Here is a 15610-nt window from a genome sequence, read left to right as displayed (position 1 = left end):
ATCTGAGCTCAGATGTACAAAAAAGCTGAAAGAAGTTTGTGCTTATCTCCTGAATTTCTTTCTGGGTAAATTGCAGGAGGATATCACAGTTCAGTTCACAAATCAGATCTTCTGATACATGAACTGGTATCTAATTACCTCCATTCGTTTGATGCCACCAACTCCTCGTCCACCATAATAAGAGGCATCTACTGTTGGCCACTTCTTCTTTGGAAGGCCATCATCATCTTCCTCCTACAAAACAGACGGAAAGGTTGCACTGTCAGGAAGCATGACTAGAGATCAAAGGAATAAACAGCCACAGGCTACATGGTCCTGTGAGCCTACTAGAGGCAGTGCAATCAAGGTTCTGGTCTCTCACTGGTTATTTTCCAGAGGATGTACACTCACGAAAAGAAAATGTTTCATGATATAAACACCACTACCACTTGAAAGGTACAGTCCAGTTCCAGCAAGAATGTGATTTTTGCCCCCCCCCCCGCCCCCCTCTTTCTTTTTTTTTTTTTTTAAGGAGACTCTGTCTTTCATCACCTTTAAATTCAGGGAAGTAAATTGTTTCCAAGTTGCAAAACCACTGAAGCAGCCACCAAAACAGCACTCAGCATAGCTCAAGAGCTGGGGTCTTTTGGCTGCAAGTCTGGTGGCTGCACTAGTGATGGTAGCAGGGACTCACTTCTGCCATCCCTTCATTTATGTCCGTGATTAGGGACAGAACAACTGTTGCTCTGAGGAGTGTTCCCTCACTTGTGGCTTCCCATGCTGGAGGAAACCTCCAGAACCCAGGTAAATCACCCTATTGTAGTTCAGATTTCACAGAATGGAGGGAAAAGCAAGAAAGCTCATCAGATTTGCTCCCGAGTGAAGGCAAATTAAGAGTACGTTTGGAAACAACCCCAGTGTGAATGCCCAACACAGTGATGAGGGTTTTTTTGAGATGAGCTGGCCAAGTGTAATAGAATGGAAAAGTCTAATGGAAAAGTTACAAGAATGGAACCTCTGCAAGGGAGGCTGGCCATGGAAGTCCATGTGGCTTCAGTGATTTTCATGGGCTTATGCCAGCAGAAAATCAGGCCCTATGTGAAAAATGAGACTTAAATTCTGTACACATTTGAATGTGTTCTACCCTTACATGCTGCAGGCAGAAACCTACGGTACATCACCATGCACAAAGTTAAACGTGTCCAGGACCTTCGTGTTGACATTCAGATATGGCCAAATTAACAAATCAAAAAAGCGTATTTAAAATGAGTCTAGTTAAAGTTCTAGCAAGTGTATTCTATGTATTCTGTTCTAGCAAGCATATTTGGTATATTCTATATTCTTTGTTGCACTATATAACAACTCCACATATGCTCTGACCTATATAGTGCCTTTCCCTTTAATTTCTACAGTTCAGGCTGTGAACTGGCAAAGCAGAAAAGCAGAGTTCATCAAAAACGTGAAGTATTTCCTGTGAAAAATGTGGAGAGAAATGAAATACGGTCCCTCTCTTTTTTTTTTCTCTCTCTAATTTTTCACAGGGATTTGACAAAACTCCAAAACTTAGGAGCTTTCCAAAACTGGAAAAGCCCAAAATACTTTGAAATTTAACTCCCCAGTAGGAAAACTGAAAAACTGGGGTGGGGGGTAGGGGGTGTGGTATGTGTGTATCCAAGACAAACTATGCTTTTCATAATTTTCATTTTTTCATAGCATTTTTTGTTTTCCAAATACACATAAATTCGGCTGTAAAATTTGTCCTGATCTAAAGGAAGACTGAACAATTGAGTCATAAATACAAGGTTCCTCTCCTTCATAGCTGACCTCTTTCTCTCACTCTGGTTAGAGCTGCTGAGGCTCTTTGCTGCAACCTAAGAACTTAATATCTCTGCATGAAGTTTTTTTTCCATAAAGACTTTTTTTAAAAAATTGGAATCAAAGCCATCTAAATATTTTCCTTCAGCAATTCTCTTTCTCTTTCTCCAGTTTAGCACAGACTGGACTTCTCACAACAGGAAATACCAAGGTTTAGGAAATCTTCCCCACAAGCCCTTAAAAGCCCTGTAAGTCACTTCAATCTAAGATAGGAGTGTTTCTGCCAGAACAACAACAGAAACAGCACACGCACAAAAAGACAACAGTGGACACTTGAAAAACAAAGGAGTCACAAGCTTTCTTCAGGATGAGTCTGTTTACATGTTTTGAAGGGCATGGGAGGTTTTGCAATACAAGCAAAAAAAAAAAAAAAAAAAAAAAAAAAGAAAACCCACCAGTGATGTCCTACACACTTGGCAAATATGCTCACAGAACACGTGAGTGGTAAAGGAAAGCAACTGGAAACTTGGAGGTCAGGGGAGGGAGACAGCAGGAAAACGAGAAAAAAAGAGGCATACAAGCCCCACGTCCAGCATCCTAGCTCACTGCCCCATCCACAGGATCTGAGCCAATAAACCAGGGCTGAATTCTCACATCCTGGCTCAGTTTCACCCATATTTTTCTACACTTAGCTACAATGGAGTTTTTGCCTGAGGAAGAACTGCAAAAGGAACTTCAGCTCTGACCCAGCAGCAGTATAAAAAACAGCCCCGGAAAATTGAAGTGCATTTAAGGATGCTGGAAATTGACTGCATGGAACTTGGCATCTTTCTGCTCCCAAAATCTGCTTTAGATGGAGCTAGAGTTTCTTTTAAAAAAATAAGAAGCAGGACAGAGCTACATTTCACAGTCAGAGATCCAGATTCATAACTGCTGGATTTCAGAAAACAAAGATCTGTGTTTATCTCAGAGTCCATGCCGGGCTTTGTATACTTTGACTCTGACCTGAGGGAACCTCATCTGTGGGTAACACAAGGATAATTCAGGCTCCACTAGGGACATCTGAACCACTCAGGGTAAGGATTCAAATTAAATTTGGCCAGATATAAAAAAAGTTTGGACAACTTACCCCTCTCCCCGGTCTTATAATTATTTTCACAGTTCACTGCAATGCCTGAATCTTGTCAGAATTTAGCATTTATAGAGAGCTCTGCCTGCAGAAAGTGCTGTAAGACACGACAGGACAATCATTTCTCTATGAGATGTTATCATCTAATTTTACAGCTGAGGAAACATGGAGAATATGCTGTCCTCAAGGCTTCTGGCTCCTTACTGCCTCCTTTTCCTCTCAATGCTGGTCTCATTTCCAAATTGCGTGGCCACCTCTCAGATGCAGAGGCATTGTTACGCTTCAAGGACACCTTGCTCGGTTCTCAAGAAACACTTCCTCCCTGCTGTGGCAGGTTTTGCTTGTTAGATGCCTGGCAGAGTATAATGTAAATCACAACTGCATAAACTCTGCCTGATCTTAATCATCCCTGAGCAGTTTTGCAAGAACATCGCTTTGGTTTTTCCTCATCTCTTTGCCTGTCACTGGCCCAAGCCTACAAACTATTGTGATAAAACACTCACAGCTCACAAAAGCACCTAAGAGATGTTGTTCTACTGGTACTCTACTAAGGAGCAGGCTGAAGAAACAGCTCAAATCTCATAAGGCACCAAAAAATTCACGTAAGCTTATCCTTGAGACACAAGTGCTTAGAAAACCAGCCTTTGTTGCTCTTACCAATCACAGAAACTCCTAGTTTATCTATGGTGTAGATTCTTAAAAATCCTGACTGAAGTTAGATCCTCCAAGTCCAAAGCACTGCATGGGCACAGTTAAGAGGGAACCTCCATTTTGACGAAGGAGAAAGGATGTTGAGCTATTCCCACTCCATAGCTCAGACACTGAGCTACAGGAAGATGAAATAAGGTCAAGGGAATTAACACCAGCACTCCCATTACAGCTGTGATATGATTAAACCCAACTTTCACAGCCTCTACACTGAGTTTGCTGTGCTGGGCCTGCCTAGATGTTTCACATGAAACTTGGCTAGAAAAGTCCACACCTTCATAGTGTAATACCTACACCTCATCTGTTGCCAATAACATCCCAAATCTTTTTCTTTTAAATGCCTGTCTCTTGAAAGGTTCCTTTTCTCCTCCTCCTGTATTTCCTCAATTCACTGTACAAGAGGAGTAAAGGGGAAGGAAGAGAGCTGGCATACCACTGTGACCTGGCTTTATTTCAGGAATAACAGAATAAATTTCCTGCTTTGGTGTCTACAAAAAATTCCTGTTAGATCCTTTCTCTGGAGCTTATTTTGCAATCTCCCCAGCAAGGCTTTTCAGGAAGAGAGGGGAAAACAATTTGGAAAAGATTAGAAAACACCAATAAGTGAGGGTGCAAGCAGCAACCCCAGCAGATTAATCCCTGTTAGCCATTCCCTGGCCTCACAGTTGTTCAGTTGTGGGAGAAAGATTAGTTCACAAAGATCAAACTGGTTCAAGGTGAACAGGTAGTTTCATCCGTTGGGTTAACAATAGCTGCCATGCAGCAAGTTAAATTCCTTCTTTTCACTGGCCTCCCATGACAATGATAATTACCTTCAGCATCTCATGACTGTGCTGCTGAATGGTCCTTTCTCTCCAGGACTTTCTTGTGTGTGTTTGCTTTGGTGTATGTGGGTAAGATGACAACAGACATAAGAATTATCCAATTACAGGCTGGTTGGTGGCTTGGCTCTGGTGCCACACTAGGGGTGACTGTGGAGATTGGGTGTTAGAGCAGCATGGAAAAAACGTGTCTGAGCGATGAGGAAAGGGCACGCTCTGGTCATCTGGTAGATCTGCTGCCTGCTTTTACCAGACTTCAGGGAACTTTGTGTCCCTGAATCCCTTCTGCAGGAGAAAGCGCTGCCATGACAGAAAATGAAGTTAACAGCAGTGTATTTTAGTGCTGCCTGGTCTCTGTTTACAGGGCAAGGAAGCAATGAGAAGAGAGCGTGCCTCTTGGAGATACTCTGGAGGGCTCCAGTTTATGCACCCTTGGGCTGCAGTCAGATTCTGTCCTTCTGTGGGACTCACTAGCAGCAGACCTCTGGCATGGGTCAGGCAGTGAATAGGAAATTGTTGGAAGCTGCAGAACCCTGCAGGTTGGTTTTTGGTTGCTTTTTTTTTTTTGATGTAGAAGATGGGTTGCTCTAGTGAGAACCAGCTTCAGCCTCATGGCAAGCTTCTGGTCTGAGTTGAGTAAGAGTTGTTTCAATAAGCCCAGCCTGAAGGTGATGGGACACTGAATAAAAGCAGCTGTGTCTTTCTCCAACAGGGCTAGAAAAAGCCTTCCTATCCACTGGAGGTAGAGGAATGTGGTTTTGATCCACCATCAATGACTAATCACAGGCCAGAAAGGTGCTCACTGGCTCCTTGAGGCATTCACCTCTTCCGATTGGCATTAACTCAACCTTTCCTGGCTGTAAATAAAACCATCTGTCCTTCATCTGGGCTTAAGCTCGTCCAGTATCCTGCGTTGTCTGAGGAGCACAGCAGTAAGTTGACGACATTTGCAATTTCTGAATGAATTAATTGGAAGTTTCTAGCCAATAATGATTTCCTTCACCAACAGTGAGCATGTCTCCAATATGTCTCAAAAGGCCTTTAAAGCAGAGTTCAATAAAACCTTTGGCAGGTTTGACAGCAATGCTACTTTCCCTTCATTGTTACAGTATAATGCATTCTCCTTGCAGTGCAAAGACATATGGGCCTCAGCTCCCAAATCTGCTGATGCAAGAATTCCTTTTGTCTTTTTTGCCAAGATTTTTGGGAGAAGAAAAAAAAAAATCTTACTGTAACTGTAATGCTGCTGCTTAAGGGATTAGCACTCTTTCATGCTGGAGACAGGCAGTTGCTAGGTTTTCTGCAAGGGAGAAAGCTATCTGCAACATGAAGAAAAACTGGATTGCAGAAAATCAACTCCATCTTCTATTTGTTTTGAGCAAAGTAGAAAATCTGGAGTATCTAACCTTCTGTGAAAGTATTATACTACTGCCAATCTGATTCTGTGGACCAGGCTCTATAAGACTAAATGGGAGCAATGACATGCATCTTTTCAGAGCTTCTCCTGTTTTTCCACTAGCAGGAAGCTCTTTGTTTTGGGAAAAAAACACATAGTACAAGTCACAGCTTCAAGCTTTACCAATTTTTGAGCACTGCTTTGATGCTATACAAATTCTAAAATAGTATAAACTATATTTTCCTTTTTAAGACACCTTTGGCTGCTAATTGTATAAGATGGCTATAGGATAATTGAGTATTGAGCTTAGGGGATGTGCTCTGGTGGAAAATACATGTGAAATTATACCATCAGAGTAGTCCCTGCAATGTTGGCACTTGTTGTAACCAACCTCAAGGTCCCAAAAGAGTAAGAATAATAGCCAAAAGATTGTACAGATCTCCTCTTGTGTTAATGGGGAATCAGGTAAACCACAGGTGCAAGATTAATGCAATTTTTCAGGCACCGTGCAGTGCCCTACTCTGGGTACAACCAAAGCCTGGACAAGTCTGCATTTATGGCCATCATCTACGGGGAGCAAGCCTGAGAGCAAGCAGGACAACATTCTGCTTCTACACAAAGAGGATTTGCCTAAGTTCTCCACAGTACAAGACCAGGTTAGTTTAAAATAAAAAGCCAGTGGCAAATACATTGCCAAAGGAAAGCTGTGAAACAGACAGATGAATTGAGGATGGTTTCATCCAAAGAGCTGCACAGACTGTTCCTCTTTGTCAGAATCAGGGCTGAGAGAAAAATATAACATGTCCAGAAATATCTTTACACCAGCTTAACTAAACTTAACCTGAGGCGAACGTAACTGGTCTACTACAACTAGTTTATTTTGCAGCAACTGCTCCGCTTTTGCAGCACTTACTGGTGTGGTAAAAGACTTCCTTATATGTGAAGCACACCTTCCCTCTTAGCACAGAGATGTAATTTCCCCTTCCAGTCCTTGGCCGGTGAGCCAGCATTCCAGAATGATGTATTTTAATTAATTACAGCAATAGAATCCCTTGGCTTGGAGGAATGCACGATGCAGAACAGAGCATGTGCACTTCTAGGTTAATATTTTCCTTTTCTTTCAGAGGATAGAAGCTAACAAAGCTAATGGATTTACATACAGCCCAAACAGAAACGTCTACTTAGGAAAAGAGGCCAGATGCCCACATAGAGAAGCATGGGGAGACTGGATCCAAATGCAAATCTCCCTTGGGTCCAGGAATGTTCAGATTTGGAGTTTTGCTTCAGGCCCATTTTGAAGGGGATGAGTGCCACCAAGATGGAAGTTCTAATACTGGCCTTGGCTCCAGCTGCCCTGAACTATTTCACGGTGCTCAGCGCAGGCAGAAGCTAGGTTGGATTCCGCCTCCGTAGTGTTGCAGAGGACTGAGCTTTAAGGGTGTCTGTCTGCCTTGGCACAGAGCACACTCACTGGGCCAGACTTTATGCAGAGCAGAGAGAGGATCACTTCAGCAAGCTTTTCCACTTGCAAGCTGAAGCAGGCAATCAATTTGTCTCCAGATGCAAAAAGGAAGGCAAACTAACCAACCAAATCACTGAGCATAGATCTAAGTCTTCTCTTACTTGCATAGTTAAGAGGAACAGATCCAAACCCCAGTGAAGTCAATGGAAAAACTCTCATTGACAACAATGTGCCCAGTGACTTTTCATGAAATCCCATGTGCAAAGCAGTGAAAGCAGAGAAGAGACTGCATGCTGAAAGCAGAAGGACATAGAAAGAGGCCACTCTCTTCAGACACATTGCAAAGGCTGCAGGCTTCCTTTGCTCACAGCAACTCTACTCCACGGGATGAGCATTGTGAGTTACTGCTCAGCTGCCAAGAGCTGTTATATATGCTAAACCATCAAAATCATTACCGTGCCATTCCAGGAAGGCAGTTAAGCATATGTTTAGGTTCCATTAACTTCAAGTTAAACATATGCTTAAGAGTTGTCCTTTTTGTGAATCACAGCCTAACTCTGTAGTGCTGTTCCGACCAAGTGGAAGTATTGTCTGCCTCCGTTCTCCTTCCTGACCTGCTCCGTGGAGTTACCATATACACAGATCTGCAGTCATTCATAAATAATGAATGCTGTAGAATATATATAATATAGAATATAAATAATGCTGTAGAAAGCAAAGCGAGCAGAGTGAAACACACATGGCAGACATCAGCTAAAAAGCCCCTAGTTTAGCTAAACCACTATTGATTTTAAGGCTACAAAGCTGAGCACAGAGGTTTAAATGGTCCATACTCTGCCATGCAGCAGAATCCACAACCTCTTGTGAAGAGATGGAACCAAATCTTGTCCTAAACATTGAGGAAACCACATTGTCAGTGTTACTCACCTCACTGTCTTCTGCAGGAGGGGGAGGGGGCTCTTTGATGATCTAGAAGGATCAAATAGAAACAGAATAGTAAATCCATACTTCGTTCTTTAGCAGAATTCAAATGTCACTTAAAAAAAACCCAAATGAGACAACAACAGGATACGCCGCTGTGAACATCTCTGAACTTAGTTACAATAGCACATGATTGCAGGGTGGCTACATGTGCTACTGCCCTGCCCTATGTGAGGTAACAGCAAAGTCAAAGTCATCTATCTTTCATTCTCCAGCCTCCTAATCCCAGTAGGAGCCAGTCAGTGCTGGCTTTATGCAACAGATAGCATTCACTGTTTCACCTAAACAACCATACTAAAATCAGCATCTCCTTCTACTGGCCACTGCACACAGGTACAGATCCTGCCTCAATTTACAGTCTGAGCAAAGACTGGAAAGCAAAACCAAAGTGAAGTAAAATGTCCTGGAGACATTGGAAAGTAGTAATAAACCCCTTAGCCTCTGTCTCCCAGGCCTGTAACTTCATTCCAGAAGGCTGTGCCACCACATGCTCTCATGAAAAATGCTTTTCACGTTATCAGGCCAGTATAGTTCACTCTCATGAGCTTTAAAAAAATATTAAAAAATATATACATTTGAGGCTCTCCCAGGATTTCTAATAAAACAAGCAGGGTGAGGTTTTTAGACTAGTCCAGGATATTCTCCATAGAAACAATTTAAGTTTATGTGGGCGTGAGGCTATTATTTCATGCAAAAAGTTTGCATCTAGGGCTCAGCAGGCAGTTGGCTATTATCACAACCCTCCACTCCAAGAGCAACAGAGAGCCTTCCAAAGGGAAAGCAGTTGCATACAGGCACGTCAAATATCTCTCCCTTACACAAGACGCACCCCAATGCACAGCCATTGCAGGCAACAGATTGAATCCAGCCAGTATGTCAATGCAATTGCCCCAGGGATGGATTTTCTCCAGTAGGTTTAAATCCATCTGGATGAGGCAGCTCTTTCTTTACACACCAGGCCATGAGTCAGATGCTGTCAGGGTGCTGAGCACCTGTGGAGACAGCACAGAGCATCCTCAGCTCCGCTCAGGACTGGGTATTAGGCGTAGAGACTACAGATGTATAGGCTTGAAAGTTACCTATAAAAAAAAAATTAAAAATCACAGTCCTAAACAGTAACAGCTTGGCTGTTTAAATGCAGAAAGGGAAAATGACAATCACATTAAAGGCCCTGAAGATATAAATATTTACAACAATTCCTCTCACTCGTGTTTTTCCTTCTCTGATGACCTCACTGTTTTTATTTTCCTCTGCAAACCCCGAGTCATGCAATGTGGCCATTAACGAAGAGCATGTGCCTCTGGCTAGGGAGGAGGTTGGGGCTGGACCGGGGTGGTGTTTGTAGCTCAGCCCAGAGCAAGGATGGTGGTAGAGCTCTGCCACTACCTCTTCCTGGGCAGCAGAGCTTTGTTTTTGGTGGCCTACAGTGCCCTCCGCGAACCCCTGCTAAGGAATCTTTGTGCTTTGGGAATTAACATTACAAAGCACGTGTGGAAGCATGAAATGACATTTGAAGAGCGTGGTAGGTGCATCCTACATCTGCAACAAGGCTCGTTCTGACACAGCAGAACCATGGGTCAGGCTGTGGCTGTAAAGCCACTGACTGCATTAGGAGGAAAGGAGGGGGGATGCCCCAGAGGGGCTCAGGCTGACTGCCAGAGCTGGTGAGTGTGTGGTGCAGCATCCATCTCTGTCTACCCTGCAATTCCTAGTTTGTGCTTGCAGCTCTGGGGGACACCAGCCCTTTCCCCAATGGAAAGCAAATGATGAAAAGTTGTCTGCATCAGAGTACTGGTCTGTAGAAAGGAAATCATGGGTACCACGTTTTACTCAAAGTGCTGCTCCTTGGTTTAAGACTGAGACAGTATAATCTCTTATATGCCTCCTGACATAATAAATACTGACACAGCGTGTACAATGCAGTAAGATACACAGAAGACTTTTCTAGCCCTGTTTTCAGATATATTGTGGTCAGTGCAAGGGATGACACTTGTCAGCAGACATCCTTTTGAACTAAACCCCTTAATCCAAACCCATTGGATGCCAAGAAGTTTTAGATATCTGATCCAAAATATACCTACTGGAAGTGGCCTTATTCCCTTCTCTAACATTATTCTGGTGGAACATCATGGGTATCAGCAGAGTTTCTCTCATTTGCATTGGCATGAAACATCAGGATAATCTGTCCAACATATTTGGTCCAGCTAAGCATTTGAACGCACTTTCCAGCCAGTATCGCTAGAAACTCTTGAGATCACAGACTTGGAAATGAAGAGATAGCTGTGTTTTTCATACATTTGCATTCCTTCTCACAACATACGCACACACATACACACAAACTGATTTCTATAAACAGATGAAGTTTTGTCTAACACAGTCCAAAGCTCCCAGAGCCAGAAGGCAGCACCTTACACCTGCTCATTTTGCATAAATAGAAACAATTACTCAAGCACAAGAAAGAAAATGCCGTTACAGGGAACTCGGTGAGGCTACAGCCCACACTAGCACAGAAGACTCGAGTGTGCCACGTTTCGTTCTGGGCCGCACCTCTCGCCTTCCCTCTGCCTCGCCAGATGACACACACAGACCTGCTGAACGCAATCAGCTGGGAGCATGCTCGGCCAAGCAAAATGCTTCGGCTAGTTTAGCTCGGCAAGGCTGAAGTGTTTGTTCATGTGTGCTGCAATTGTTTTGATAACCCCAAACCATTTCTGTGATTGCTGCTGCAACTGTATCTTCTGTCCCTGTATCTGAAAGAAGAAAAAGATGATCATTCAGCAACCATATCTACTTGCTAGGTGAGGAATACCTGAGGGTTTCTACATCATTGTCGTGCTATAAAAAGCTTGCAGTGCGGTCTTTTGTTTTCAAATAGTAAAGGCCTGTGGGATGGAGAGGTGGCCATTGGCTTTTCTTGGCAGAGGAAGGAACTTCAAGAGTAGTTGTCAGCACTTCTGCATGCTAGCTGTGAAAATTCAGGACAGTAAAGTAATTCTTTGCCTTTCTGTCGCCTTTCATCACAGACCTCAATATGCACGTGACTGACACAGGTTATGGATAGCTGACCCACCCTGACGTCACAGATGCACGGAGAAGCAGCTGTTTCTGATGAAGAACCCAGTGTAAAAGCAGAGGAATGCTATTAGCCACCTCCTACAAGTTCAAAAGCATTGGAGAGGACTGGTTTTCTGTTGCCCTGAAACTTCTGTAGCCATTCAGGCATAAGAGAGCACATGTTGAATCCAAATTTTGCATATTCCAGGAATGTGTCTACGATGTTTTCCATCTTGGGAGACCAGAAAACTTCACCAGTTTACAGTGTCCAGCAAGCACACAGTCAGTAACTCTCCCTGGAGTTTTATATGATAAATAGGGGCAATATGCCTCTTGTCAGTGCAGTGTATCTGCCCTAAGATGGAACAGATCATCATTTAAAATGAAGGCTACATGAGAAAACAGTATGAAATAAGAAATAAAAGACTTTGCCTCTAATTAAGACTAAAATTTGGGAATGGAGCATGCAGTTAACTGAGCAGATTTTTTTGTCCTTATTTACCTTCGCTCTTCTGGAAAATGCAGAATATGTATTTTTGCTATCCTAATAAGCAGGTGGTTGGGTTTTTTTTAAAGCATTAACTATGACCCATCTAACCCATCTTTTTTTCCCCTCCCTTACATACTTATAATTTTGACCTCCTCTAAGTCCTGTGACAGAGTTTCATGGTTCAGTTATGGCTTGGGTAAAGGAACATTTCCTTTTTATTTCATATCTGCCGTGTCTTCTAAGTACCCATTAAATCCTTGGAGATTTGGTTTACACTTCCAAGTCTCTAATACAAGCAGGAGCCTGTCCCCATTTCTTCATCTGCAATACAATACATTCTTCTTCCTGGACATACTAGTAAGGGGTATATGAAGTCCAATAGGAAAGCTAACTCATCCTTTTAAGTTAATGTGTCTTGTCAGCCTGGAAGCAGATCCAGGAATCTCAATTTTAACTCATTAAAGCTAGAAGACAAGGCTGTTTCACACCTAAGACTTCACGCTGACGTACACAAACCACATTTAATACAGATCAGAGCACATGTCAATCATCCACTTATGAAAGAGATGACATCATGTGGGAAAAAGCCCTTCATTTAATTACCTCTGGTACAGTTTGCAATGGAATGGGGCTGACGTGCAGTTCTCCAGGGAATGCATGAAAAAATGTGGCATCTGCAAAGGTCATTCCTTTTCCTAGGCTATTTCACTTACACAGTGATAAACAAGGCCAGAGTCAGTGGGGTTTGCTCCAAGTGTCTGACCCACTTTCTCTGGAAGATTACATAAATTAAATTCATTTTCTGGACTATAGAAAAACATCATAGCTACTTTCAGCCATATGCAGAAGCCCTTGCTCTCGCTCACTGATTGCTAGCGAATTTTCTGGTTATGCGAGACTATGTCCTAAAGACCTATTTCTCCTTAGCTGGGCTGGGCCAACTTTCTTTGGAAGAGGTGAGAGGTGGCCAGGGATAAGAAACAAAGGAAGAAGTCATTTTTATTGAGTTAATTACTCCCTATGCAGGGCTGGGGCAAAGAACAAGGGTGCCGCCTCTGTGTTAAGTATCATTTGTGGTCTGGAACAAAGGGTGGTGAAGCTGGTCAAGATTAATATAATCGACCTTTGGATCCAGCCTTAAAGAAATGCATTAGCAAGTAAAATGGTTTGGGAATCTGAAGTCTAGGCATATCATCTAAAGGCAAATGGCTACCTTCCTAACTTTCAGAGAGCAATGCTTAGCGCTTTCCAAAAGGAATTCCATGTAGAGCTTTCGGTCTGGACACCCCAGAACTGATGAACACTTTGGAGAATTTGGCTTTAACTTTGTGGCTTTAACTTTGTGGCTTTAACTTTGCGGCTTTAACTTTGCAGCACGGCAAAGCCCCCTGGTTCAGTGCCTGGCACACACGCTGTTCTATCAGGCCACTTCTCTACCTGGGCTCCTGTAGAGCTGATAGCATTGGCCCAGGCAAAATGCCTCTGCTGTGCTATTTTCAGGATCCATGCTAGCCTGTTCAAAGATGGCCAGTTATAGAGATTATATCTGTATCAAAACTATCCTGATCTGACAGGAGGCCAGGAGGAACAGTGAACTGCTGTGGGTACTCTGAATGATTAATAAGCCTGTCTTTAGCCTCCTGCTGCCCTCTGTGCACAACAATTGCAAAGTCAGGTTCTGTTATTTACACTAACTTTAAACCTACAGTAACAGCGCTACCTCCAAATGTTTTCGGATTGACTGTGCTATAAATGAAGACACTCATTTGTGGCAGCATGCACGGATTCAGAGCTTGGATGTTACACACGACATTGAGCTCCAGTAAATTCAGTGAAACTACCACATTATACTAGGTGAGTGCTTGCCTCAGTAGCTCAGATCTGAACCAAAGGCAGGGACTGCAGAATCTACAAGCAATTTCTGCTTGCACGTTTGTGTCTCTTTCTCTCTCTTGGTTAGTCTCAATAATGTTTCAGATGATTCATGACCTCGTGCTCTCTTCTCCCACAATCATCACAATTGCAGAAAACTGTGCCTCGTGCACATGGGAGCGGGTGGGAATCCGAATACGTGGACCCTTGTAAGCAGTCTCCATCAAGCCAACACGCACCATGTAATTTTATGACTCTTCAGGGTTGCTGCAGAGTCTATGCATTTCCTCCCCTCCTCTTCCTCCAGTTCAGCCATGATTTTCATGTGGTTTTAATATATATTTTCTGTATTCTCTCCATCCAGTTTTTTGTTTCCAAAACTTCTGGTCAGCTGCAGTACAGAGCCAAACAAATTGCTGGGTTCTTCCATGCTTCCTTCCAAAAAGCAGCTTTAAAGTTGAAACTGGTGTTAGATGCTTAAATACCAATAACTCACTTATATGCCAGCCACACCTCTGTATTTAACAAAGCTGCAGTACAAAAATGAGGGAGATGGTGCATATATTCTAAGTGGGCAATTAAGACAGCCCAGCTTTTCATGCTCTGCCCCCTCAGGCCATACTGTATGGATGTGTAAGGGAGGCAAAGACTTATGTTTACCTTGAAGCTGTGGGATGTGATGTATGAGTATGTGGGGAAATGCTTTGAGTCTCAGCTGCACTAGGGAGATATTTCCATTCATATCCTCCGCATTTTGTGCCCTGGACTGCCCTAGCTATGGGTCAGCCCAAGGCTAGGTGCAGGCTAACTGTAGCCACCACTTCAGTCATGCCAGGGGCTAATCTTTCATGCAGATCCTGTTCAGGTGCAAAGCATGGCCCAAACAATTCATTAAGCCTTCCGATTTTAAGTGTCTATGGGAAACACTTGCTCAGTGTCGTGCTGCATATTGGCACAGGGAAGCTGTCCCAGCACAGACAAGCCCTCCATCTATTGTATTAATTATGCCTTCACTATACACCCAAACCACTTTAACCAGCTCCATTGCCAAGCCAATCTAACAATCTGAGACAGTTTTGGAGGTCTGTTATCTATTTGACTTACATCTACATTAAAATCTATTTGGTTTACATCAATATTAAACCCAGGCCTTATGTTGGTCCCCCACCCAGAACAATTTCACCCTTGGGCACCTAAATAGTCTCTTGCACACACAGATACTACTCTGATTGCATGGACTCCTTCAGGTTATGCTCTGTTCAGGAAAGAGGTGGAACGGAAAGACAACAACAAAATGCCCACTAACATCAACGAGGCCAGGATCTCACATCTGCTGTTTTGGAGATATGCTCTGCTCAGGAAAAATGGGGGTCATCATGTTATAGATGTCTTTATATTTGCCATCATTCTTTAATGTGTACAGTGTTGGGCTTGGCAGCTTAGCAAAATGATCTTTCTTTGTTTTCTGTTGTTGTTGAATAAACAGCCTTGAAACCTTTTGAAAGCACCTGGCACCCATGCTTTTGTAACATCCCCCCCACAGATATCAAGGGAAATTTTGCCTGTGCTGGTTATCAGGTACAGGAAAGACATTATTATTGTTCTGATCCACTAAGCAACAATTGCATCTACTGTAAACTGAGTGGTAAATTCCAGACTTCATCCCAGAATACTTCTGAGACCAATAAACTTGGATACAGTTGGAAACAGCATTTCTTTATGGGTGCATGCCAAGGAGATACTGGGTTCCAGATAAATCTCCAGAGTAAGTCGATTGACTTCAGTCCATTTACTCTAGGGATGAAGCTGGCTTCGTGTCTTTCCTGAAGAACTGCTGGATAATAATGATTCCTATTTAATTAAAAAGCATGCCAAGAGGAATTTCAGGGTTTAGAAATGTGCT

The 15610-nt window shown here is 43.0% G+C and overlaps 1 protein-coding gene across 3 annotated transcripts in view; it reads right to left on the bottom strand.

The window, feature by feature from the left end:
• Nucleotides 1–15610, bottom strand: part of ANTXR1 (ANTXR cell adhesion molecule 1) — a 111518-nt gene that overhangs the window by 32400 nt on the left and 63508 nt on the right. For all 3 annotated transcript variants that reach the window (XM_054804439.1, XM_054804441.1, XM_054804440.1), the window contains 2 exons: nt 8238–8279; nt 139–234 (listed from right to left, as the gene is read on the bottom strand). In XM_054804439.1, coding sequence (XP_054660414.1) covers nt 139–234; nt 8238–8279 — 138 coding nt within the window. The remainder of the gene's footprint in view (nt 1–138; nt 235–8237; nt 8280–15610) is intronic.

This window comes from Grus americana, chromosome 26 (genome assembly GCF_028858705.1).
Source record: "Grus americana isolate bGruAme1 chromosome 26, bGruAme1.mat, whole genome shotgun sequence".
Lineage (NCBI taxonomy): Eukaryota > Metazoa > Chordata > Aves > Gruiformes > Gruidae > Grus > Grus americana.
Note: the sequence above shows the minus strand (reverse complement) of the source record. Positions and strands in the feature narration are given on the sequence as shown.